Genomic DNA, 17,100 nt, shown 5'->3' on the forward strand with positions numbered 1-17,100 from the left:
ATTATACCCGTCTACCCTACCTGTCTACCTACCTGTATATTATACCCGTCTACCCTACCTGTATATTATACCCGTCTACCCTACCTGTATATTATACCCGTCTACCCTACCTGTATATTATACCTGTCCACCCCTACCTGTATATTATACCCGTCTACCCTACCTGTATATTATACCCGTCTACCCTACCTGTCTACCTACCTGTATATTATACCCGTCTACCCTACCTGTATATTATACCCGTCTACCCTAACTGTATATTATACCCGTCTACCCTACCTGTCTACCTACCTGTATATTATACCCGTCTACCCTACCTGTATATTATACCCGTCTACCCTACCTGTATATTATACCCGTCTACCCTACCTGTATATTATACCCGTCTACCCTACCTGTATATTATACCCGTCTACCCTACCTGTATATTATACCCGTCTACCCTACCTGTATATTATACCTGTCTACCTACCTGTATATTATACCTGTCTACCCTACCTGTATATTATACCCGTCTAACCTACCTGTATATTATACCCGTCTACCCTACCTGTATATTATACCTGTCTACCTACCTGTATATTATACCTGTCTACCCTACCTGTATATTATACCCGTCTACCCTACCTGTATATTATACCTGTCTACCCTACCTGTATATTATACCTGTCTACCCTACCTGTATATTATACCCGTCTACCCTACCTGTATATTATACCCGTCTACCCTACCTGTATATTATACCCGTCTACCCTACCTGTATATTATACCCGTCTACCCTACCTGTATATTATACCTGTCTACCTACCTGTATATTATACCTGTCTACCCTACCTGTATATTATACCCGTCTACCCTACCTGTATATTATACCCGTCTACCCTACCTGTATATTATACCCGTCTACCCTACCTGTATATTATACCTGTCTACCTACCTGTATATTATACCCGTCTACCCTACCTGTATATTATACCCGTCTACCCTACCTGTATATTATACCTGTCTACCCTACCTGTATATTATACCTGTCTACACTACCTGTATATTATACCTGTCTACCCTACCTGTATATTATACCCGTCTACCCTACCTGTCTACCTACCTGTATATTATACCCATCTACCCTACCTGTATATTATAATCGTCTACCCTACCTGTATATTATACCCGTCTACCCTACCTGTATATTATACCTGTCCACCCCTACCTGTATATTATACCCGTCTACCCTACCTGTATATTATACCCGTCTACCCTACCTGTCTACCTACCTGTATATTATACCCGTCTACCCTACCTGTATATTATACCCGTCTACCCTACCTGTATATTATACCCGTCTACCCTACCTGTCTACCTACCTGTATATTATACCCGTCTACCCTACCTGTATATTATACCCGTCTACCCTACCTGTATATTATACCCGTCTACCCCTACCTGTATATTATACCTGTCCACCCTACCTGTCTACCCCTACCTGTATATTATACCTGTCTACCTACCTGTATATTATACCCGTCTACCCTACCTGTATATTATACCCGTCTACCCTACCTGTATATTATACCCGTCTACCCCTACCTGTATATTATACCCGTCTACCCTACCTGTATATTATACCCGTCTACCCTACCTGTATATTATACCTGTCTACCCTACCTGTATATTATACCTGTCTACCCCTACCTGTATATTATACCCGTCTACCCTACCTGTATATTATACCTGTCTACCCTACCTGTATATTATACCCGTCTACCCTACCTGTATATTATACCCGTCTACCCTACCTGTATATTATACCTGTCTACCCTACCTGTATATTATACCTGTCTACCCTACCTGTATATTATACCCGTCTACCCTACCTGTATATTATACCTGTCTACCCTACCTGTATATTATACCCGTCTACCCTACCTGTATATTATACCCGTCTACCCTACCTGTATATTATACCTGTCTACCCTACCTGTATATTATACCCGTCTACCCTACCTGTATATTATACCCGTCTACCCTACCTGTATATTATACCTGTCCACCCCTACCTGTATATTATACCTGTCTACCCCTACCTGTATATTATACCTGTCTACCCTACCTGTCTACTTACCTGTATATTATACCTGTCTACCCCTACCTGTATATTATAATATACCAGTCTACCCCTACCTGTTTATTATAATATACCTGTCTACCCCTACCTGTATATATTATACCTGTCTACCCCTACCTGTATATTATACCTGTCTACCCCTACCTGTATATTATACCTGTCTACCCCTACCTGTATATTATACCTGTCCACCCCTAACAGGTATATTATACCTGCCTACCTACCTGTATATTATACCTGTCTACCTACCTGTATATTATACCTGTCTACTTACCTGTATATTATACCTGTCTACCTACCTGTATATTATACCTGTCTACCCCTAACTGTATATTATACCTGTCTACCTACCTGTATATTATACCTGTCTATCCCTAACTGTATATTATACCTGCCTACCTACCTGTATATTATACCTGTCCACCCCTAACTGTATATTATACCTGCCTACCTACCTGTATATTATACCTGTCCACCCCTAACTGTATATTATACCTGCCTACCTACCTGTATATTATACCTGTCTACCCCTAACTGTATATTATACCTGCCTACCTACCTGTATATTATACCTGTCTACCCCTACCTGTATATTATACCTGTCCACCCCTAACTGTATATTATACCTGTCTACCTACCTGTATATTATACCTGTCTACCTACCTGTATATTATACCTGTCTACCTACCTGTATATTATACCTGTCTACCTACCTGTATATTATACCTGTCTACCTACCTGTATATTATACCTGTCCACCCCTAACTGTATATTATACCTGTCTACCTACCTGTATATTATACCTGTCCACCCCTACCTGTATATTATACCTGTCTACCTACCTGTATATTATACCTGTCCACCCCTACCTGTATATTATACCTGTCTACCTACCTGTATATTATACCTGCCTACCTACCTGTATATTATACCTGTCTACCCCTACCTGTATATTATACCTGTCTACCTATCTGTATATTATACCTGTCTACCCCTACCTGTATATTATACCTGTCTACCTACCTGTATATTATACCTGTCCACCCCTAACTGTATATTATACCTGTCTACCTACCTGTATATTATACCTGTCTACCCCTAACTGTATATTATACCTGTCTACCTACCTGTATATTATACCTGTCCACCCCTAACTGTATATTATACTTGTCTACCTACCTGTATATTATACCTGCCTACCTACCTGTATATTATACCTGTCTACCCCTACCTGTATATTATACCTGTCCACCCCTAACTGTATATTATACCTGTCTACCTACCTGTATATTATACCTGTCCACCCCTAACTGTATATTATACCTGTCTACCTACCTGTATATTATACCTGCCTACCTACCTGTATATTATACCTGTCTACCTACCTGTATATTATACCTGTCCACCCCTAACTGTATATTATACCTGTCTACCTACCTGTATATTATACCTGCCTACCTACCTGTATATTATACCTGTCTACCTACCTGTATATGATACCTGTCTACCTACCTGTATATTATACCTGCCTACCTACCTGTATATTATACCTGTCTACCTACCTGTATATTATACCTGTCCACCCCTACCTGTATATTATACCTGCCTACCTACCTGTATATTATACCTGTCTACCTACCTGTATATTATACCTGTCTACCTACCTGTATATTATACCTGTCTACCTACCTGTATATTATACCTGCCTATCTACCTGTATATTATACCTGTCTACCTACCTGTATATTATACCTGTCCACCCCTAACTGTATATTATACCTGTCTACCTACCTGTATATATTATACCTGTCCACCCCTACCTGTATATTATACCTGTCTACCTACCTGTATATTATACCTGTCTACCTACCTGTATATTATACCTGTCTACCTACCTGTATATTATACCTGTCCACCCCTAACTGTATATTATACCTGTCTACCTACCTGTATATATTATACCTGTCCACCCCTAACTGTATATTATACCTGTCTACCTACCTGTATATTATACCTGTCCACCCCTACCTGTATATTATACCTGTCTACCTACCTGTATATTATACCTGTCTACCTACCTGTATATTATACCCGTCTACCCTACCTGTATATTATACCTGTCCACCCCTACCTGTATATATTATACCTGTCTACCTACCTGTATATTATACCTGTCCACCCCTACCTGTATATTATACCTGTCTACCTACCTGTATATTATACCTGTCTACCTACCTGTATATTATACCTGTCCACCCCTAACTGTATATATATTATACCTGTCTACCTACCTGTATATTATACCTGTCCACCCCTAACTGTATATATTATACCTGTCTACCTACCTGTATATTATACCTGTCCACCCCTAACTGTATATTATACCTGTCTACCTACCTGTATATTATACCTGTCCACCCCTAACTGTATATATTATACCTGTCCACCCCTAACTGTATATATTATACCTGTCTACCTACCTGTATATTATACCTGTCCACCCCTAACTGTATATATTATACCTGTCCACCCCTAACTGTATATATTATACCTGTCCACCCCTACCTGTATATATTATACCTGTCTACCTACCTGTATATTATACCTGTCCACCCCTACCTGTATATATTATACCTGTCCACCCCTACCTGTATATATTATACCTGTCTACCTACCTGTATATTATACCTGTCCACCCCTACCTGTATATTATACCTGTCTACCTACCTGTATATTATACCTGTCTACCTACCTGTATATTATACCTGTCCACCCCTAACTGTATATATATTATACCTGTCTACCTACCTGTATATTATACCTGTCCACCCCTAACTGTATATTATACCTGTCTACCTACCTGTATATTATACCTGTCCACCCCTAACTGTATATTATACCTGTCTACCTACCTGTATATTATACCTGTCCACCCCTAACTGTATATATATTATACCTGTCTACCTACCTGTATATTATACCTGTCCACCCCTAACTGTATATTATACCTGTCTACCTACCTGTATATATTATACCTGTCCACCCCTACCTGTATATATTATACCTGTCTACCTACCTGTATATTATACCTGTCCACCCCTACCTGTATATTATACCTGTCTACCTACCTGTATATTATACCTGTCTACCTACCTGTATATTATACCTGTCCACCCCTAACTGTATATATATTATACCTGTCTACCTACCTGTATATTATACCTGTCTACCCCTAACTGTATATTATACCTGTCTACCTACCTGTATATATTATACCTGTCCACCCCTACCTGTATATATTATACCTGTCTACCTACCTGTATATTATACCTTTCCACCCCTACCTGTATATTATACCTGTCTACCTACCTGTATATTATACCTGTCCACCCCTAACTGTATATTATACCTGTCCACCCCTACCTGTATATATTATACCTGTCTACCTACCTGTATATTATACCTGTCCACCCCTACCTGTATATTATACCTGTCTACCTACCTGTGTTTCCCACCACCAGCAGATTGGAGCCCTGGCTGATCTTGATACTCAGCTCTTCAACCAGCAGCTGCTCGGAGAAGGGACTCTTGTAGGACACACAGTCCAGGATGAAGGCTGTGTCTACTGGACCACTGTGGACCTTGTCACTGGATGGAGAGGGGAGGGGAGGTGAAGAGGAGGAGCAGTTAGCCTAGTGGTTAGCAGGTAGCCTAGTGGTTAGCAGGTAGCCTAGTGGTTAGCAGGTAGCCTAGTGGTTAGCAGGTAGCCTAGTGGTTAGCAGGTAGCCTAGTGGTTAGCAGGTAGCGGTTAGTGGTGGTTAAGAGCATTGTGCCAGTAACCAAAAGGTCGATGTGCCCTTGAGCAAGGCACCCCTAACCCTAATTGCTCCTGTATGTCATTCTGGATAAGAGCCTCTGCAAAAGGACTAAAAATGTCAAAATGCCAAACATAGGAGAGGGGAGAAAATCTTTAGCAATGTTCCTTTCAGCGTTCTCCGCTTTGTGATTACACTCGTAATCCTACCTTCAAAACTCATTCCTGTGCTCTGAGTACTCTGGAGCACGGAAGCCTGCTTAACGGAACATACTGCAGCCTGTTAGAGTACTCTGGAGCACGGAAGCCTGCTTAACGGAACATACTGCAGCCTGTTAGAGTACTCTGGAGCATGGAAGCCTGCTTAACGGAACATACTGCAGCCTGTTAGAGTACTCTGGAGCACGGAAGCCTAACGGAACATACTGCTGTTGTTTTACCTGTCAAAGTCGTAGGAATCTCCTGATGCAGGGTCGTAGTCACAACGTGTCCTCAAGATATCATCCATTACTTCCCTCAGCTCTCCTATCCTGCCCACAACACACACAGCATGACAATAAGCTTCTGGGTGTTACTACACACACACCACACACACACACACACACGGTTGATCAGTATGCGTAATGTTACCTGTGGGTGTATCCAGCCACGTCTGACAGAGTGGTGGACAGGTCTATTAGCTGACTGAAGCAGCTTATCAAGTAGATACATACAAAGGCATTCTGAGAGAGAGAAAGAGAGAGAGAGGGGTGAGAGAGAGAGGTGAGAGAGAGGTGAGAGAGAGAGAGAGCGAGAGGTGAGAGAGAGCAGATAGAGGTGAGAGAGGGAGAGAGAGAAGATAGAGGTGAGAGAGAGGGAGAGAGAGAAGATAGAGGTGAGAGAGAGGGAGAGAGAGAAGATAGAGGTGAGAGAGAGAGAGAGAAGATAGAGGTGAGAGAGAGAGAGAAGATAGAGGTGAGAGAGAGAGAGAGAGGTGAGAGGGAGAGAAGATAGAGGTGAGATGGAGAGAAGATAGAGGTGAGAGAGAGAGAGAGGTGAGAGAGAGAGCGAGAGAGGTGAGAGAGAGAGCGAGAGAGGTGAGAGAGAGAGCGAGAGAGAGAGAGCAGAGAGAGAGCAGAGAGAGAGAGAAGAGAGAGCAGAGAGAGAGAGAGAGAGAGAGCAGAGAGAGCAGAGAGGGCGAGAGAGAGAGAGATTTGTGACTGTGTGTGGTCAGGCACTGCAATTATCCCCTCTTCATCTCTTCCCCCTCGTATCCCCCCCTCCATCTCTTCACCCTTATCCCCTCTTCATCTCCTCCCCCTCGTATCCCCCTCTTCATCTCTTTACCCTTATCCCCCTCTCCATCTCCTCCCCCTCTTATCCCCTCTCCATCTCTTCTCCCGTCACCCCCAATTGAAGGTCCCCGTATATAAAGGTCCCCTAGTTCAGGATCTCTATGAACCTGTAAACCTGCTCTGTTCTCTTCCTCTCCAAGACAGGACATTACATTACATACAGTGACTTAGAGACAACCTTTTTAATGTATAGCATATGGTGTATATACTGCCACCCAGAGGATAGAGGCGGTAATGACAGTAATGAGGGCATGGAAGACACAGTAATCTGTGGAGAGAGAGGGGGAAAAACAGTGGCCTACCTTACTGATGAGGACACTGTCCCCTGGGCTACTGTACCGAACTGATGAGGACACTGATCTCCACCTGGACTACTGTACCTTACTGATGAGGACACTGTCCCCTGGGCTACTGTACCGAACTGATGAGGACACTGATCTCCACCTGGGCTACTGTACCTTACTGATGAGGACACTGTCCCCTGGGCTACTGTACCGAACTGATGAGGACACTGATCTCCACCTGGACTACTGTACCTTACTGATGAGGACACTGTCCCCTGGGCTACTGTACCGAACTGATGAGGACACTGATCTCCACCTGGACTACTGTACCTTACTGATGAGGACACTGTCCCCTGGGCTACTGTACCGAACTGATGAGGACACTGATCTCCACCTGGACTACTGTACCTTACTGATGAGGACACTGTCCCCTGGGCTACTGTACCGAACTGATGAGGACACTGTCCCCTGGACTACTGTACCTTACTGATGAGGACACTGCCCCCTGGACTACTGTACCTTACTGATGAGGACACTGTCCCCTGGGCTACTGTACCGAACTGATGAGGACACTGATCTCCACCTGGACTACTGTACCTTACTGATGAGGACACTGAGCTCCACCTGGACTACTGTACCTTACTGATGAGGACACTGTCCCCTGGGCTACTGTACCGAACTGATGAGGACACTGATCTCCACCTGGACTACTGTACCTTACTGATGAGGACACTGCCCCCTGGACTACTGTACCTTACTGATGAGGACACTGATCTCCACCTGGACTACCGTACCTTACTCATGAGGACACTGCCCCCTGGACTACTGTACCTTACTGATGAGGACACTGTCCCCTGGGCTACTGTACCGAACTGATGAGGACACTGATCTCCACCTGGACTACTGTACCTTACTGATGAGGACACTGAGCTCCACCTGGACTACTGTACCTTACTGATGAGGACACTGTCCCCTGGGCTACTGTACCGAACTGATGAGGACACTGATCTCCACCTGGACTACTGTACCTTACTGATGAGGACACTGAGCTCCACCTGGACTACTGTACCTTACTGATGAGGACACTGTCCCCTGGGCTACTGTACCGAACTGATGAGGACACTGATCTCCACCTGGACTACTGTACCTTACTGATGAGGACACTGAGCTCCACCTGGACTACTGTACCTTACTGATGAGGACGCTGTCCCCTGGGCTACTGTACCGAACTGATGAGGACGCTGATCTCCACCTGGACTACTGTACCTTACTGATGAGGACACTGCCCCCTGGACTACTGTACCTTACTGATGAGGACACTGTCCCCTGGGCTACTGTACCGAACTGATGAGGACGCTGATCTCCACCTGGACTACTGTACCTTACTGATGAGGACACTGAGCTACACCTGAACTAATGTACCTTACTGATGAGGACACTGCCCCCTGGACTACTGTACCTTACTGATGAGGACACTGAGCTCCACCTGGACTACTGTACCTTACTGATGAGGACACTGAGCTCCACCTGGACTACTGTACCTTACTGATGAGGACACTGAGCTCCACCTGGACTACTGTACCTTACTGATGAGGACACAGAGCTCCACCTGAACTACTGTACCTTACTGATGAGGACACTGAGCTCCACCTGGACTACCGTACCTTACTGATGAGGACACAGAGCTCCACCTGAACTACTGTACCTTACTGATGAGGGCACTGAGCTCCCCTGGACTGAGGTTGTTATAAACACCCGAAAAGATGGGGATGGAGATAATGATGTAGCTGAGGATACCTCCCAGGTAGTCAAAGGTGTTCACTCCAACTGAGAGAGGAGAGGACAGCAGAGGAGAGAGGAGGAGAGGAGGAGGTGGGTGGGAGAGGAAGAGAGGAGGAGAGGACAGCAGAGGAGAGAGGAGGAGAGGAGGAGGTGGGTGGGAGAGGAAGAGAGGACAGCAGAGGAGAGAGGAGGAGAGGAGGAGGTGGGCGGGAGAGGAAGAGAGGAGGAGAGGACAGCAGAGGAGAGAGGAGGAGGTGGGCGGGAGAGGAAGAGAGGAGGAAGGACAGCAGAGGAGAGAGGAGGAGAGGAGGGTGGGAGAGGAAGAGAGAATAGGGTGGAGGAGGAGGAGAAAAGAGAGGAGAGGAGAGTTGTTTAGATCCTACCGTTTGCATTAGGACAATTCTAGAGGTCTCAATTTCAGATGAACGGATAATTATTATTATTATTATTTTAAAGACAATCAGTCAGACGTACGTGTGTGTGTGTGTGTCCTTACTGTACAGCCAGAGTTCTTTGTTCATCAGACTCTTCTGGCAGCGCAGCAGCGTCTGCAGTCTCCTGTCTGTCCTCATGTGTTCCACTTTGCCAGCCCTGTATTCAGGTTAAACAGCACAGACCACTACGTCTTAATGCATAGACACAAGACGGACAAATCATATCACGGTCCAACCCCCATGGGGCTGACTGACCTGTAGAAAGCGGCAGACTCTGCGTTGGACCGGATTTGCATGTGCTTGAACCTGGAAGTAAAAACCCAAAGTCACTTCATTGGTCACCTCACTTTTAAAAAAATGTTCACGTGAAAGTACAGCCTGGCATGTCCCATATCCTACTTATCTATAATATTACCAGGTAACACAATTGGCAAGATGTTTGCTAACTACATTCAAACAAAGGGTGTACATATCATTCCTGTACCTGAAGTCTCCCTCCAGTTTCTCCTGTTCAAACAGAGTTGACACAATTGGCCCCATGAGGATTTTATTGGTGATAGTCCCGACTATGAAGTAGCCAAAGATACTAACAGGACCGATCCAGCCAGTGCTACAGGGATGGAGGGGGAGATAAGAGGGGGAGATAAGAGGGGGAGGAGATGGAGGGGGTGAAGGGAGAAGAGATGGAGGGGGGGTGAAGGGAGAAGAGATGGAGAGGGGATAAGAGGGGGAGGAGATGAAGAGGGGATAAGGGTGAAGAGATGGAGAGGGGGATCAGGGAGAAGAGATGGAGAGGGGGATAAGGGAGAAGAGATGGAGAGGGGGATACGAGGGGGAGGAGATGAAGAGGGGATAAGGGTGAAGAGATGGAGGGGGGGATACGAGGGGGAAGAGATGAAGAGGGGATAAGGGTGAAGAGATGGAGGGGGGGTGAAGGGAGAAGAGATGGAGAGGGGATAAGAGAGGGAGGAGATGGAGAGGGGATAAGAGGGGGAGGAGATGGAGAGGGGATAAGAGGGAGAGGAGATGGAGAGGGGATAAGGGTGAAGAGATGGAGAGGGGGATAAGGGAGAAGAGATGGAGAGGGGATAAGGGTGAAGGGAGAAGAGATGGAGAGGGGATAAGGGTGAAGGGAGAAGAGATGGAGAGGGGGATAAGGGTGAAGAGATTGAGAGGGGGATAAGGGAGAAGAGATGGGGATAAGGGAGAAGAGATGGAGAGGGGGATAAGGGAGAAGAGATGGAGAGGGGGATAAGAGAGAAGAGATGAAGAGGGGGATAAGAGTGGGAGGAGACATGAGTGAGGGATAAAAAAATGCTCTTTTTTTTTAGTCAGCTGTTGCTTTCCATGCTAACCACATATCAATGGTAGTCCTATTCCATGTCATGTCCATGCAAATGTCTTCAATCAGACTGAGGCGCTTATACTCACTATCTGCCATATAGGGTGTAAAACGCAGTCAGACCAGTAGAAATATTGGTAGGTGTAGTAGACCAGGGTACTAACATGTAGAAACATTGGTAGGTGTAGTAGACCAGGGTACTAACCTGTAGTAACATTGGTAGGTGTAGTAGACCAAGGTACTAACCTGTAGAAACATTGGTAGGTGGAGTAGACCAGGGTACTAACATGTAGAAACATTGGTAGGTGTAGTAGACCAGGGTACTAACCTGTAGTAACATTGGTAGGTGTAGTAGACCAGGGTACTAACCTGTAGAAACATTGGTAGGTGGAGTAGACCAGGGTACTAACCTGGTAGTAATATTGGTAGGTGTAGTAGACCAGGGTACTAACCTGTAGAAACATTGGTAGGTGGAGTAGACCAGGGTACTAACCCGGTAGTAATATTGGTAGGTGTAGTAGACCAGGGTACTAACCTGTAGTAACATTGGTAGGTGTAGTAGACCAGGGTACTAACCTGTAGAAACATTGGTAGGTGGAGTAGACCAGGGTACTAACCTGGTAGTAATATTGGTAGGTGTAGTAGACCAGGGTACTAACCTGTAGAAACATTGGTAGGTGGAGTAGACCAGGGTACTAACCTGGTAGTAATATTGGTAGGTGTAGTAGACCAGGGTACTAACCTGTAGTAATATTGGTAGTTGTAGTAGACCAGGGTACTAACCTGTAGAAACATTGGTAGGTGTAGAAGACCAGGGTACTAACCTGTAGAAACATTGGTAGGTGTAGTAGACCAGGGTACTAACCTGTAGTAATATTGGTAGGTGTAGTAGACCAGGGTACTAACATGGTAGTAATATTGGTAGGTGTAGAAGACCAGGGTACTAACTTGTAGAAACATTGGTAGGTGTAGTAGACCAGGGTACTAACCTGTAGTAATATTGGTAGGTGTAGTAGACCAGGGTACTAACATGGTAGTAATATTGGTAGGTGTAGTAGACCAGGGTACTAACATGGTAGTAATATTGGTAGGTGTAGAAGACCAGGGCACTAACCTGTAGAAACATTGGTAGGTGTAGTAGACCAGGGTACTAACCTGTAGTAATATTGGTAGGTGTAGTAGACCAGGGCACTAACCTGTAGAAACATTGGTAGGTGTAGTAGACCAAGGTGAATGGAGAGATGATCAATCTGCTGACCATGGTGCTCATCTGTTTACATAACCTCTCTGTGTCCTGACTGATTCGCTGGTCTCTGGAAACACACACATATTTAAAATCACACACACACACACACGGACACACACACACACGGGCACACACTTCAAATCTGTAAATTGTCAAATGAGTGAGAGAGGAGAGGTTGAGGCTATGTCAGTGTGTGTGTGTGTGTGTGTGTGTGTATATATGTGTGTGTGTGTGTGTGTGTGTGTATGTGTGTGTGTGTGTGTGTATATATGTGTGTGTGTGTGTGTGTGTGTATATGTGTGTGTGTGTGTGTGTGTATATATGTGTGTATGTGTGTATATGTGTGTGTGTGTGTGTGTGTGTGTGTATATATGTGTGTGTGTGTGTGTGTGTGTGTGTGTGTGTGTGTATATGTGTGTGTGTGTGTGTGTGTGTGTGTGTGTATATGTGTGTGTGTGTGTGTGTGTGTGTGCACGCGTACGGGTTATCAATGTCCTCTCTGAGCACGTTGAGTGTGTAGTAAACGTTCCCCTGGAAGTAAGCTCTGTGGAGACTCTCTGTTAAAGACTTCCTCCAACTCACAGACATCAGACTGCAGATATACTGGTCCACACTCTTCAACTAGGGGAGAGAAAAATATATTTAACCTGTATTCAAATTGGTTGGGTGAATTTCAAGACAATAAGTCAAAATCTTCACATTCAGAAAATAGCTGATTTTGTAACTTATGAAGTTCAGTCCAGCTGAGTTAACACAATTTCTTCCTTGATACCCAATTCCTGAATGACAACTATACCTACAGTGCCTTGCGAAAGTATTCGGCCCCCTTGAACTTTGCGACCTTTTGCCACATTTCAGGCTTCAAACATAAAGATATAAAACTGTATTTTTTTGTGAAGAATCAACAACAAGTGGGACACAATCATGAAGTGGAACGACATTTATTGGATATTTCAAACTTTTTTAACAAATCAAAAACTGAAAAATTGGGCGTGCAAAATTATTCAGCCCCTTTACTTTCAGTGCAGCAAACTCTCTCCAGAAGTTCAGTAAGGATCTCTGAATGATCCAATGTTGACCTAAATGACTAATGATGATAAATACAATCCACCTGTGTGTAATCAAGTCTCCGTATAAATGCACCTGCACTGTGATAGTCTCAGAGGTCCGTTAAAAGCGCAGAGAGCATCATGAAGAACAAGAAACACACCAGGCAGGTCCGAGATACTGTTGTGAAGAAGTTTAAAGCCGGATTTGGATACAAAAAGATTTCCCAAGCTTTAAACATCCCAAGGAGCACTGTGCAAGCGATAATATTGAAATGGAAGGAGTATCAGACCACTGCAAATCTACCAAGACCTGGCCGTCCCTCTAAACTTTCAGCTCATACAAGGAGAAGACTGATCAGAGATGCAGCCAAGAGGCCCATGATCACTCTGGATGAACTGCAGAGATCTACAGCTGAGGTGGGAGACTCTGTCCATAGGACAACAATCAGTCGTATATTGCACAAATCTGGCCTTTATGGAAGAGTGGCAAGAAGAAAGCCATTTCTTAAAGATATCCATAAAAAGTGTTGTTTAAAGTTTGCCACAAGCCACCTGGGAGACACACCAAACATGTGGAAGAAGGTGCTCTGGTCAGATGAAACCAAAATTGAACTTTTTGGCAACAATGCAAAACGTTATGTTTGGCGTAAAAGCAACACAGCTCATCACCCTGACCACACCATCCCCACTGTCAAACATGGTGGTGGTGGCAGCATCATGATTTGGGCCTGCTTTTCTTCAGCAGGGACAGGGAAGACGGTTCAAATTGATGGGAAGATGGATGGAGCCAAATACAGGACCATTCTGGAAGAAAACCTGATGGAGTCTGCAAAAGACCTGAGACTGGGACGGAGATTTGTCTTCCAACAAGACAATGATCCAAAACATAAAGCAAAATCTACAATGGAATGGTTCAAAAATAAACATATCCAGGTGTTAGAATGGCCAAGTCAAAGTCCAGACCTGAATCCAATCGAGAATCTGTGGAAAGAACTGAAAACTGCTGTTCACAAATGCTCTCCATCCAACCTCACTGAGCTCCAGCTGTTTTGCAAGGAGGAATGGGAAACAATTTCAGTCTCTCGATGTGCAAAACTGATAGAGAAATACCCCAAGCGACTTACAGCTGTAATCGCAGCAAAAGGTGGCGCTACAAAGTATTAACTTAAGGGGGCTGAATAATTTTGCACGCCCAATTTTTCAGTTTTTGATTTGTTAATAAATGTCGTTCCACTTCATGATTGTGTCCCACTTGTTGTTGATTCTTCACAAAAAAATACAGTTTTATATATTTATGTTTGAAGCCTGAAATGTGGCAAAAGGTCGCAAAGTTCAAGGGGGCCGAATACTTTCGCAAGGCACTGTAGATTACGCAATGACGAGTGCACTTTCAGGTCAGGTCCTATAATGAGGTCCTATTGGAATGACCTCATAAAAAACAGTCACACAGCAGTCAGTGAAGTGTATTTGCTGACAATGTAGTCAGTCCCTTTCAGCATGGACCCCAGCTAACAATTCTAAGGTGTTAGAACGTTTTTGTAATGTTCTCCTGATGTGCGAGGGTCCAGTGTTCCGTTAGTTAGGGGAAAATTCTATGTATGTTAAGTGAAAATCTCCGGAGAACCTATTGAGCATGTTTTGGCGTTAGGGGTTAGGAGAACAACTCCCTCAATGTCAAACAAAACAAAACCTATAAAAACGTGGTTACCGTGTTCTCAGAATATTCTATATTAAATATTCTGGACACGTTTCATGGGATGTTACAAGAACGTCCATGTGTCCAGTTTTCTGTGGGTTTAGGTTGAGGATTCCGTCAACGTCCCACCAAACACACACAGAAAATAGTTGCCGTGTTCTCAGAGAATAATACATTCATGTTCATGTTCATGTTCTAGACACGTTTCATTGAAACATTGTGTCCAAGTGTCCAAGGACGTTTAAAACATAGGACGTTCTGTCATCGTCCCCTGCAGGGTTTTTGACTTGTTCCGGTGACGTCCCTAAAGACATTTTTAGGACGTCGCCTGATGGTCCTCATGAGACATTTTCTTTCAGATTTAGTTTTTTATTACACATCACCCCTTCTTACTGTTGCCAAGCCCATTTAGGCCCTGATTGGTGAACCACTGATCCATTCACAGCTCTTTGTCTGTTCTGTTAGACATTAAGGGGAATGGTCTCTTGGAAACAGTCCTTGCACATCACTGCAACATTTCTATGAAAACGTTAGGCAACATTCTCTAAATGTTGTGGGAACGTTTGTTGTTAGCTGGGGTAAAACGTGACGGTTTATGGAGTGAGAATAAAACGTTATCAAATTAAAAATGGTTTCAGGTTGCCCACACTGGTGAAGTTGGCAACTGGTCAACGTGCTTGAGAACTAGTGATTTGATTTGATTAGTGAACTACTCACTGTGGAGTTGAGCAGTATAAGCAGGAAGGCCAACCCTGCGAGGTTCTTGAACGCACCATAGTCCTTGTCAGACAGGGCCTCATAGAACTGACTGGGGATGACTCCCACCTGGTAAATGATCATCTGTTCTGAGGAGAGGGGAAAGACGAGTCGGCAAACTGTTAGCGTTGCCTCTCAAATGGCAACCTATTCCCTTCATAGTGCGCACTACTTTTGATGAGAGCCCATGGGGACCGTAGGTGACATGGTCAAAAAAGCAATGCACTATAAAGGGAATTTGGGATGCACACTTAGACGCTTGTGAAACAAAAGAAACAAATGCAGCGTATATCTTGAAGAGATAAGGCTTTAGTTAGTCCCATAACTTTACACAACAACAACAACAACAACAACAACAATCTCAGGTTTTACAGAAATATTTGGTACCTTCTGATTCCAGGAATATTCCAACTGGGATTTTTTTTTTTTTTTTTTTTTTTAAACTGGGGAATTTTATTTGAAAGTTATGAAGATTTTGCAACACTAGCTGCAGCCTTGCATTGTGCCTGTGTGATTGATTCATAGATTATTATTATTATTTTTTTTAAAGTTACATAGTGAACAATACAATAGTCATCAATAGTCTTACAAACATAACCCTTTCCTCTAATCTGATATCAAGAGCACTAAAAGCTCCTGACAGCCATCAGTCAATACAGAGACGTTGACCTAAATACCTGACTGAGATGTCTTTCAGTTCACCCCAATACGTCTCCATTTATCTAGTAGGCAGACAACTACAAGAATGTGCCCTGTCGTCACTTCTCTTGCCAACCCCACATTTATTGATCTCTCCAACATTTGTTTGATCACTGATCACTTTATTGGAGTACTCCGTTTACCTCAACCCCCCATATGAATAAGGCACAGTCTTATTTTATAAGTTAAGACGGAGCCTATCTTTCCCATTTATTTGTGAACATAAAGTGACCCGGAAGCTGACCATACCTGTGAGTGTGACTCCCACCAATGTCCCCAACATCAGTACATTCTGACTGGACCATGATGGGAAGAGAACCCTCTGGATGCTGCAGAACCTCTGGACAAACTTCCAGTCTAGTTTGGGCCTTCTGGGTCACACACACACACACACACACACACACACACGTATATATATTATTTGTGGGTCATACTAGCACCATACCAGCTACCCATCTCAAAACACCTTGACTGGGCAAACTAGCAGCTAATAGTAGGCTATTGCGTTAGCTAGCTGAACATGAACATTTCTGCTCATG

At 44.0% G+C, this 17,100-nt stretch overlaps 1 protein-coding gene across 1 annotated transcript in view; it reads right to left on the reverse strand.

Moving 5' to 3' along the window:
- The window catches only part of LOC139396825 (lysosomal cobalamin transporter ABCD4-like), a 20,904-nt gene extending 4,061 nt beyond the window's left edge, over nt 1–16,843 (reverse strand). Inside the window, exons 1-11 of the mRNA XM_071143743.1 lie at nt 16,811–16,843; nt 15,824–15,951; nt 12,843–12,982; nt 12,312–12,428; nt 10,258–10,383; nt 10,029–10,079; nt 9,836–9,930; nt 9,263–9,384; nt 6,570–6,661; nt 6,380–6,469; nt 5,628–5,773 (exon numbers count right to left, since the gene is read on the reverse strand). Of these exons, the coding sequence (XP_070999844.1) occupies nt 5,628–5,773; nt 6,380–6,469; nt 6,570–6,661; nt 9,263–9,384; nt 9,836–9,930; nt 10,029–10,079; nt 10,258–10,383; nt 12,312–12,428; nt 12,843–12,982; nt 15,824–15,946 (1,102 nt within the window). The 5' untranslated portion in view covers nt 15,947–15,951; nt 16,811–16,843. The remainder of the gene's footprint in view (nt 1–5,627; nt 5,774–6,379; nt 6,470–6,569; nt 6,662–9,262; nt 9,385–9,835; nt 9,931–10,028; nt 10,080–10,257; nt 10,384–12,311; nt 12,429–12,842; nt 12,983–15,823; nt 15,952–16,810) is intronic.
- Between the last annotated feature and the right edge of the window lie 257 nt (nt 16,844–17,100).

Source organism: Oncorhynchus clarkii, unplaced genomic scaffold (assembly GCF_045791955.1).
Source record: "Oncorhynchus clarkii lewisi isolate Uvic-CL-2024 unplaced genomic scaffold, UVic_Ocla_1.0 unplaced_contig_9439_pilon_pilon, whole genome shotgun sequence".
Classification (NCBI taxonomy): domain Eukaryota; kingdom Metazoa; phylum Chordata; class Actinopteri; order Salmoniformes; family Salmonidae; genus Oncorhynchus; species Oncorhynchus clarkii.